This window comes from Ciona intestinalis, unplaced genomic scaffold (assembly GCF_000224145.3).
Source record: "Ciona intestinalis unplaced genomic scaffold, KH HT001191.1, whole genome shotgun sequence".
Classification (NCBI taxonomy): Eukaryota; Metazoa; Chordata; class Ascidiacea; order Phlebobranchia; family Cionidae; genus Ciona; species Ciona intestinalis.
In genome coordinates this window covers 14,098-24,858 of record NW_004191512.1, presented here as the reverse complement: position 1 = coordinate 24,858, position 10,761 = coordinate 14,098, and the positions used below count along the sequence as shown (strand labels likewise).

The 10,761-nt window shown below is 35.3% G+C and overlaps 3 protein-coding genes across 4 annotated transcripts in view; 2 read left to right on the top strand and 1 right to left on the bottom strand.

Annotated features, from left to right (window-relative positions):
* Positions 1-526: 526 nt before the first annotated feature.
* LOC104266759 (nucleoporin NUP188 homolog) lies at positions 527-7,839 on the bottom strand (the record flags this gene model as incomplete). Its single annotated transcript, XM_009863726.3, has 12 exons — positions 7,661-7,839; positions 6,382-6,510; positions 5,913-5,997; positions 5,698-5,849; positions 5,161-5,227; positions 4,650-4,775; positions 3,615-3,741; positions 2,637-2,767; positions 2,131-2,268; positions 1,612-1,728; positions 1,131-1,265; positions 527-655 (listed from the first exon to the last, which is right to left on the bottom strand). Coding segments are annotated over exons 1-12 (1,350 nt in total), but the record flags the coding sequence as incomplete, so codon positions are not given.
* Positions 7,840-8,089: 250 nt separating this feature from the next.
* On the top strand, positions 8,090-9,103 carry LOC100178473 (2-amino-3-carboxymuconate-6-semialdehyde decarboxylase). Its single transcript, XM_002129611.3, has one exon. It carries the CDS (start codon positions 8,090-8,092, stop codon positions 9,101-9,103), a length of 1,014 nt encoding a protein of 337 aa, XP_002129647.1.
* A 70-nt stretch (positions 9,104-9,173) lies between these two features.
* LOC100180941 (transmembrane protein 135) overlaps positions 9,174-10,761 on the top strand; it is an 8,964-nt gene continuing 7,376 nt past the window's right edge. The window contains exons 1-2 of one of the 2 annotated variants that reach the window (XM_002129414.5): positions 9,174-9,777; positions 10,497-10,636. In XM_002129414.5, the coding sequence (XP_002129450.2) occupies positions 9,427-9,777; positions 10,497-10,636 (491 nt within the window). In that variant the 5' untranslated portion in view covers positions 9,174-9,426. The remainder of the gene's footprint in view (positions 9,778-10,496; positions 10,637-10,761) is intronic. The other variant, XM_002129435.5, reaches the window with a different exon arrangement.

Genomic DNA, 10,761 nt, shown 5'->3' with positions numbered 1-10,761 from the left:
TTTATGAGGGGGTATGTTAGTGTTGATGTACTTGCAGGCAATATACATAAAGGAAGTTAGTTTCTGCTTGGTAAATGTAATGTATTAAAAAGTAATCTAAAAAAGTTACAATCTGAAAAAGTATGAAGGTGCCAAAATCTAGATTTACTTGGCAGTTTTAATACAAATAGAAAAGCCCAAATTAAAAGCTAAACATCTGAAAATGAAGACAAATATGCCTCATACAGTGGTGCAGCCAGACGGGTTTAGAGGTCTTTTTACTGGCCCTATATAATATATGGGCTATTATGTTTGTTTAATTAGTACACAATCAAGGTTGTAGCAAAGAGGGGTTTTGGGGTCGCGACCGGTCACCTTTAAAAAAATGTTATAGATGCATACTTTTTAATTTATTTTTTTTCCTAATTTTTTTCCAATAATTAAAACAACTCCTGTTTTTTCCTGACCAGGCCACTGTACAGAATCAAGGCCAAAAAAATGTTTACTATTGTTCTCCCACTAGAGGTCAGAGTTCACGGCAACCTACCTCCATTGCCGATGGCAACGATGATGTCATCGAAGTAACCAATAGCAACAATGGTTCAACAGCCAATGGGAAGTAACCTGCAGCTGACACCAACAACTGCTCCAAGCCAGGTCCACTAAGACCTTTGCTCTGTAATATTTATATAGCAGTGTCAAAATAAGTTGCTTTGTTTTTCCACAATTTTCTGTTGTTTTTACACAATTTGACACATTACTTTAAATTTTTTACAAAATTTAAAAACTGTTTACACATAGTAGAACCAGTCACAAAGCAATCGCAGGAGAACAGTAGTTGGCGCGCCTGTCTATAAACCAGAGGCTATGGGTTCAAGGTTCATCACTGCTACCATTGTGGGTGTATGCGTCCAGGTGTCCTTAGGCAAGAGATTTAGCGGCAATTGCTACTACCCAGTAGTAACTTATGTTATGGGTTGTTTAAATTGTCAGCTATGCAGAAAAAAACAAAAAACAAAAAGTTGCATACTCAGTAACTCATAAGCGGGTGCGTGGTGTATGAAACAGAACATCCGTGTTTTAACTTACTCTCGCACGCCAGATAAAACTAAGTTACATACAATTTAATCAGAAAGGTCCAAAAAACTCACATTTTCAGAGTGGTTCATCACTTCTGTTGCCACGGTTACGATAGATGAGAAATCACCAAGCGTGTCTTCGTGGAAAGATGTTGTCACGCTTGATAGCACACCACGTAGAACACGACGGGCAGTGAGTGAAACATTCTGCATAGAAATAACAAAAAAAATTCATTTACGTACAGTGTAAGGCCTTATGGGGTGGCAGGCCATGAAACCTAGTATTTAGACCAGAGTTGACTGAATATAATAAACAATTGAATGATTTTTTATCTGGAAACAAGATAAAAACGAAATATTTATTTAAAAAATTGTAAATAAAAAAAAAAAATATATATATATATATATATATATATAATGTATACATATTTGTAATTAAAAATACAATATATAGATACTATATATATATATATATATATTATTTTTATTTACAATTTTTTTTATAAAATTCCCTGTTTTTATCTTGTTTTCTGTTAAATATATTCACACTTACCGATGTTGTATTGAATGGGTATACTGCCAACAAGTGGGCAAAATGCTCCCACACTTTTTCTTCAATCGTTCGTTCTCCGAGTTTCTGGGTCGTGACCCCACCGTGGTCATCCATGACCTTAGTGATGTCATAATTGGTAAAAAATAAGTACTATGATGTCATAAAATAGGTATTGTGATGGATAGCCTAGGCGTAATGATTTTTAAATTTTGAAATCTAGGGTGAAATCACGCTATTGTTGTTAAATATGGGGAACCTCATTGATTAATGTGTTGCCTACTGTATATTTTCTGCTCATTTGTACATGAATGAATAAATGTAACTAACTTTATTCTCGCGTGGCCAGAAAACGACAGCCGTTATAACATGGGTGTTCATACACCTCCATGTATGTTAATTGGTGGGTGATTGAATAGTAATAATGACAATGGTGACGTAATGGCTTCAATTCTAACAAGAACAATACTAATGGTATCAAAATAGGGCTACCTACAATAATCAGCTAATAATGTAACATACCAGATAACGAACGGTTGCCCACGACAACACAAGCACAGATAGATCTGGTTGATGAACGATGTCCTTTATGATGTCATCAATAGTTTTGAATGCAGATTTGTCTTTCACGAGCTGGTGTTCCTTTGTGGCTTCAGATTCCTGTTATAACCAGTTTAAAGTAGTTTTTCAATAGAAATGTCACAAATTATGGCAATAACTCATGATCACATATAAAAATTTACCAATATGAAAATTTGTCAATACAAAAATTTGTCAAAATAAAATTTTGTCAATATGAAAATTTGTCAATACAAAAATTTGTCAAAATAAAATTTTGTCAATATAAAAATTTGTCAATATAAAAAATTGTCAATATAAAAATTTTTTTTAAATAAAAATTTGTCGTCAATTAAGGCATAGATGTTAACGTTAAGTGTCATCAAAACTTTTCGAATGAATTTTTGCTTACACAAGTACTTTCCATAATTCCATGACTAAATACACAACTGTGTTTAGTCATTACCCACCATAAGAAAATCCATGTCTAATCCTTCTATGATTAGAATTTGCTCAAGTGCACTGAGGCATGACAACAGTGGTGACATCATCCTGGGGTCAACGACCTCACGTAACGGGTGATCGATTCCAAAGTTGTGATCTATGAAAAGAATATGAAAAATGAGTAATTGGTTCATAAATACAAAATATGTGTATGGTCCCTAAAAACGGGACTTGGTCGGAACGGAGAACGAGTTCGCAGAAATAGTCCGCATGGGGAATCCTACGGGTCGAGAATCAGGACAGAAAACGGGACTTGGTCGGAACACTAGAGTCGGAACATGAAGAAAGAACTTCACTACCGCGAGCACATCACTTCCGGACGTAAGGGTTTTGGGGTGATGGGCCAAAGCTGGCCTAAATCCCAGGTCCTCACGGACCTCACCCACACAGAATAGAATAGAATGGTCCCTAATGTGAAGTAGACAGTCTTTTTAAAGTGGACAGTGAGCATGAGGTGTATGAATAATGAATACACCATATGGTTTAAGAAGACATTATGTTATAACTTGACAGCAAGCATGAGGTGTATGAAACTCCATGTGTGTATGTTGTATAAGCAGACACCCATGCTATCGTATCTTAAAAATGAGCATGTACGTTTTGCTGTATAAGAAGAAAGCAAAACACGTTATATCTTAATAATGAGCAAGAGGTGTATGCGTACACCATGCGTCTGCGTGTGGATGTTTTATAAGAAGACACCCATGTTATAACTCAACAGTGAGCATGAGGTGTATGAATACAAATGTGTGTTTGGTGTATAAGACACCACTCGTGTTATAACTCGACAATAAGCATGAGACAGTGAGCATAAGGTGTATGATTACACCATGTGTGTCTTGTGTATAGGAAGACATCCATGTTATAACTTGACAGTGAGCATAAGGTATATGAATACACCATGTGTGTCTGCAGCCTGGTCCTACACATCTATCTATTCTCACCTTTAAACAGCTTAATAAGCTTCACCAGCACATTGGGTGGTAATTCAAAGTGGGAATAATATATGAGGAGAATTTCAAGGATCTCGCATTGTTCTTTCACTCGTTGTAAAGCAAACCGGGTCTGTAGCTGAAAAATAAAGGAAAACATTAAGTTCCGTATCAATGGTTATGGGTTGTGAGTTTATGACATTTTATGGAAACAGTGTGAATTGTTATAAAGTAAAAAACATGTTTTATTGAAACCAGTGTCATTTACTTTGTGTTATACAAATTTATTTTTGTAGAAATAAAGGTAAAATAAATATTGAAATAAAGTGTGTTATGACATAAAAGGCTTAGCTTAAATGATTAAGAACTACTGAATAAATAATTGGAACATATTTACCCTTGCCTGGTGAGGCAAGGACAGTCATTATAACACGGGTGTTCTGTTTCATACAACTTTGCCCGACGAGTCACCACGTATGTAACTTTGTAGGTGATTATTTTTTGGGGTATGTATATATTTTTTGTCATTTTGTATGACTGACGATTTATACAACCTAATAGTGACCAATAGGTTGAAGCAATTGCTGTTAAGTGTCTTGCCCAAGGGCCCACAAAGCCAGCAGCGACGCGCCTTGAACCCATACCCTCTAGCTTGGAGGCAGCGTAACTATATTGCCACAACGCCAGACTGGTTTACATTTTTTCTCTGATTTAAGCAAGCATGCATGTTAGTTGCACAGATTAAGGCTTAAAAACACAATTTTCTATTTCCTACCATATTATCATCGTTGCTACCATTGTGGGCCTATGTGTCCTTGGGCAAGGCACTTAACGACAATTGCTCCAACCCAGTGGTCACTAATGGATTGTCCAAATTATCAGCCATACATAAAAAAAATCCAAAAAATATTCACCCACAAAGTAACATACATGGTAACTCGTGAGCTGACATGAAGTGTATGAACATCCATGTCATAACAACTATTGTTTCCCAGCCACGCAAGAATAAAGTCAGTTACATTCATTCATTCATTTATCCATTCATACCTCAGGGGAACAATCTTGTCCTCTAGTGCTAAAAGTGGGCAAAGAATCGTCAAAAGATTTCTCGAGTTGACTTTGCAAAGTTTGGGTAAGATCTGGTAGTGAACTGAGCGCCTCCGAATAAACCCTCTAAAAATAAAAAAGCCTATTCAATAATAACTAGTTTGTGATTACTGAGAGAAAACCTAGTTTGACACTTTGACTGAAAGCACTTTTAAAACCTCTTACAGTGAGGACATCAAATTACAGTTATATAGTAGGCTGGGGGGAGATGGGACACCTTTAGCACATAATATCCAATTATCCTGATCGTGTTTTAAACAATTAACAACGGTCTATGGAAGTCATGAGAAAATGGTTTTATGATTCTTGGAATTGTCTTTGTTTACTACAAACTTGGGACGAGAAAATAAAACAAAAAAGGTGTCCCATCTTCCCCCACCCTACTATATATAAATAAATATGTAAATATAATAACTTGACTTTTTATAAAACAAAGTTTTAAATATTTCACCTGAAAAGGATGACTTTGGTCCTGAAAGTATCCAATGATTGGAGATATGGTTCGTAGTAAATATAGCCTGAGAAAAATATTCAAAAATAAACTTTTTATATATGTTAATCAGTTATTGTGAAACAACTGTAATAAATTCTGTGAATCTGACCCTGATCTGGTGCTTAAACAGTTTGAATGATTCTTGTGTAAATAAATACAGCAAGGATCTGGTGCTAGAAACGTAACCGATAAAATCAAGTCTTACAAATTGTATAATAAAAGCAATTAACAGGGGGGTCAAGGTCAGTTCTCTTACATTTGTTGGACTGTAGTAAGTAACACCCAACAGGCAACAATTCATACAAACAAGTGAAAAATTTTTCTTCTTAAAAACAAAATGTAAAAGTGAAAATTTGTCCGACTAATTTAGTAAAAATTGTAGAAATTTGTCGGACAAATTTGGTAAAAACTATGAAAATTTGTCAGACTGATTTAGTAAAAATTGTGAAAATTTGTTGGACTGACTTGGTAAAAATCGTAAAAACTTTGATTTACCTTTCTGTGAAATAGTGGTTAGCAAGATCGCCAAGTAATATTGCTCCATTCCGTTCATCTGCGAGGATTTGCCGCAGTTTCTGCCTCGATCCATGGAAAAATGAACGCGCATATTGTTTTGTGAGATCATGTGTTTGGTGGCAATCAAGATTCTGCAAAAAAAGAATAAAAATTGAAATAATTAATGAGTAAATTTGAGTCTTTAAACAGCTTACCAGTAACTTTGCAGCTTTTAGAACAAACTTATTCAAGTTTTCCGATATTTTGGTTTCTTTTTTGAACTTCGAGACAGAACTTTCACTGCGTTGTAAAAGAAATTAATAATTATATAAAAAAAAATATAAAAATTGTATATAATTATAGGTATTATAAAATAATCACATAAGAAAATTGTTGCACAAGATGATATGATAAAAACACAATTACCATTATTTACCACTGTCTTTTTATGAATGTAACTTACTTTATTCTCGCATAGACCAAAAACGACAGTCGTTATAACATGGTGTTCATACACCTGTGCCAGCTTACGAGTATACCAAATGTGTTATCAGTTTATAGAAAATGTAATGTCATTTTAACCTCCATATGAAACAAAATAGCAAAATAAATGCTCAAACAAGCATGCCAGGTTTACATGGATATTGGAAATGCTATTGATGTTTCAACAATAACTTAACACACCTGTATGGCTGATAATAATCCAAACCAAGCTTCAAAGCATCAATTGAATTATTTAAATCTTTCGTCACAAGTTCCGGGTCTTTCATGCATGAACGACCAGTGATGACCAACCACAAATCTTGGAAGCAACTGGAATTAATGTGTGGTTGAAATTTGTGTTATATAATAATAATAATAACTTTTATTTGTCTTTTCGATTACGGTAGCGAAGATTTAGAAATATTTTAAACGAAAAGACAGGATAAAGCGATAATTACAACAGTTGTTAAAACACGCTCACAGTTAAAAACATATTTACATTTAGTTGGAAGAAAATAAGCGTGGTCGCTACACCTAACAAACAAACCAGCCATTTATTTTAATTAAGTTAAACTTCTAATAGAAAAAATAGTATAATATAAGACACATTGCGCACAACGGTAGCAGCACCGAGCCTTGAACCTAAAACCTCTGGGCTAAAGGAAGGCGTGCTAATCACTATGCTACTTGGCTGGACTTCAATTTGGATGCTTCCAATTAGTAGGCATGCACAATACTTTGCTATCTAATGTAGCCATTTTAAGTTTGTCTAGGGGTATATTAAAACATTCTAAATTAAAAAATCTTGATCAGACAATGGGTAATCCTTTAGCTGGTGGCCACCTGAAATTTTGGTTTCAAAATGTTCCTTAGGTCTCACTGATACTCATTGTATAATTTTTTTTTGAAAAAACTCGGGCGTTCGTGTCGAAAATTAACTTTGAAAGTGCGCGAAATCGTGCTGCGTCACCGTATTTTCCACATCAGCCGTTATGAATTAAACCAAGGTTGGATTATTACGTCATAGAATGCGTATTGTAACGTTTGATTCCTACCGTTAAAACAGTGGGGAAAAACAAGGCTATATACCGTCTTATAACGTATCGTTATATACCACTATTGTGACGTAACAGACCGCGATTGTGACGTAATAAATCATTAACCTTACGCAAATCAGACGAATTACGGTGACACAGCATGTTTTTGCGCATTTTTAAAGTTAATTTTCGACACGAACGCCCGACTTTTTTGAAAAAAAAATTAGACAGCAGGTATCAGTGAGGGCTATAGAACATTTTGAAACCAAAATTTCAGGTGGCCACCAGCTAAAGGATTACCCAGACAATGGTGTATTTGGCCAAAACGCTATGTCGGATTTATCATAAATAGAAATATTTTTTTATCAATTTTAGATCAAAAGCACCCAATAAACAAAAACATACGTATTACTAATTACGTTTTAAGCATAAATAGAACTTACATGAGATTATTCATCTTTCAAGTTTCGTTTCTTCTTTCATTTGTCAAATACAAATATACACGTTCTGGTTTCTCGCGGCAAATGTTTTGAAACAGTGTTTCCAAAATTTATTTTTACGTGAAGTTAAGTATGTTTTTCTATATATTTTACAAAGTGTTTTCCTAAATTTTCATGTAATTGAACGTTCAATGCATATGTTACGAATTAACCATGTTAATTAAAGCCGGTTTTCGGTAAAAAGGTCTTTTCTTATTTGTTATGTAAACACTGCCTGGTTTACCTTTTGTGATTATACGACGAGACAACAATGCGGGAAAAGTAAACATTGCGGCAAAGTTGTTGCAGACAGGCTAATAGTAAACGTTTTACATAGTTTGTAGACTCGTTTCAGTGCTAGTACCATCTTCAGCGAACTGCTATTATTTGAATATGAAGATCGATATACATAACCATATTTTGCCTCGGGAGTGGCCCAATTTAAAAGAACGCTACGGTTACGACGGATTTTTACAAATGCATCATACTAAATGCGGTCAAAGCGAATTAATGAAGGATGGCGAACATTTTCGAACGGTGCAAGCTAACTGTTTTTGCCCAGAAGAAAGAATAAAAGACATGGATGCAACAGGTGTCACCGTTCAAGCTCTTTCCACTGTTCCTGTAATGTTCAGTTACTGGGCTAAGCCAGAAGACACCTTAGACTTATGTAAAATATTAAATGACGATTTGAGTAGTACGATTGCTAGACATCCTAAGCGTTTTGTAGGCCTTGGTACATTGCCTATGCAAGCACCTGCATTCGCTGTGCAGGAAATGCGGCGGTGTGTAAAAGAACTAGGGTTCCCTGGCGTGCAGATTGGGTCGCATGTGAACGATTGGAACCTAGATGCACAGGAGCTGCGCGAGTTTTGGAGGGCGGCAGAGGAGCTGGAATGCTCCGTGTTTGTGCATCCATGGGACATGGAGCTTGGTGGGAGAATGAAAAAATATTGGGCGCCCTGGTTGGTAGGGATGCCTGGAGAGACAGCACATGCCATTCAGTGTGTTTTATTCGGTGGTGTCCTTGAGCAATTTCCTAAGTTAAAAATCTGCTTTGCTCATGGAGGTGGAGCCTTCCCTTATACAATAGGGAGGATGCAGCATGGGTTTAAGTGTCGTCCGGACCTCTGCGCGACTGACACATCCATCCCACCTCTTGAACAAGTTGGGAAAATTTTCACAGATAGCCTTGTACATGATGAACGCGCACTTAAGTATTTAGTCGAGATTTTGGGAGAAGACAATGTGGTTCTTGGATCCGATTACCCGTTTCCACTCGGAGAGCAGCATCCAGGGAAATTAATAGAAGAAACAAAAGATTTCTCTCAAAAGAAAAAGGATAAATTGCTCTTCGAAAATGCGATAAAATTCCTTGGCCTTCAAAAGAAAAATTACTACGATTAAAATGGTTCAAAAATTTGAGCTTTAATATGCACACCCATGGCTAAACTGTTTTTTCATGTGTGTGACTGTAATATGATGTTCAAATAATTGGGTGTGTACAATTAGACTTGGAAATAGATTTAATTTAAAAAAAGTGCAATAAAGTAATAGAATTGTTACATAGTGGTGACCTATGTGTTGGTGTGTATTAGTGTGTTATGGACTTTTATTTTAATTTTAGTTATGTATTGTGCACTATATGCAATTTTCAAACATAAACGTCTCTTTACTTCTTCATATTGTAACAAATTTAAATTCTTATCACTGCCTTAAACTGCATTAACATGTTAAAAAAAACTTGGTCAACTAAAAAAAGCAAAGAGGTATTTTGTTTAAATGTTTTTTTATCAAATTATTGCGTAAAATTTGTTTTAAATGTAATTTTTACCAAATTATGGTGTAAACTAAATTTTTTTTCCACCACATTCTCACTATGCAGGTTCCTGTTTAAGTTTAAGATGACTTTGTTAAGCAAGCCACTTAATGGCTGTGCAAGAAAACAGTGGACAGATAGCGTCCCATATACTTGCTATGAAATAGGCCACACATGGGAACCAAGATGTACCATAGCATCTCTAGACACAATAAGAGACTCATTGAAGTTTTCCCTTAAAGTTTATTTAACATTTTATACGGTAAGCACTTAAGCACAAACATAGATAGCAATGGGAGAGAGCAATACTCAAAGTAACATTTAAATTAATACTTGCGAAATTTATGCTAAAGTAATGTCTTTGGGCAAGACACTTAACGGCAATTGCTACAGCCCAGTGGTCACTAATGGCGTGTCTAAATTGTCAGACATACAGAAAAACCAATCACGCACAAAGTTTTGTTTGTGGTAATTCAAAAGCGGGCATGAGGTGTATTAAACAGAACACTCGTGTTATAACGGCTGTCATTTTTCCCGCCATGCGAAAATAAAGCAAAATTCATTCATTCAAACTGCACCCCTGTTAGTTATATGACAATTATACAGCCTAAATTTTAATTTAGACGCTGCATGTGCTAGACCAGTGTTTTTTAAACTGGGGTAAATTCCTCGTACTTAGAGGGTAAATGAGCTGCCAATCGAAATCCACATCAGTTCAGAAAAAATGTGACAATTGACCAATTGTAGTACTTTACCAGACATTGAGCAACTCATTGCCAAAAAGCAAGCGCATCGCCGGATTAAATATAACTGATGTAATTAGTTGTTTTCACTTTTTAATAAATGAGCGCCATATTACATATTGGTGGTAATCTGATAAACATCTTTATTAAAAGGGTAAAGCATACAAAAAGTTTAAGAACCACTGATCTAGACTTCCAAAAGGTTTTTCTGCAATTCACTTAAATATATGTTCAACAGGTAACAGGATTGGTAAAACTACGCAACAAGAAGCATAGAAACTTGAAAGAAATTAGAAAACTATTCAGGGATATTTTACAGTCAAGCGTTTTTCTTTCTGCCAATGGAGTCCTTTTTATGAGTAGCTTCTGTTTTTTCAGGTGTGGTAATTTGTTACCTATTACAGAAGTACTGTATGTGTATGTACATAATATATATACAGGCATGTAAAAAATAAAAATCCGGCCGATACCGGTTTGCATTTATATTTTTCCGGCGCGTGTGT

What these genes read in the sequence shown, in the direction of transcription:
- LOC100178473 (XM_002129611.3), top strand. Translation starts at nt 8,090, where the DNA reads ATGAAGATCGATATACATAACCATATTTTGCCTCGGGAGTGGCCCAAT.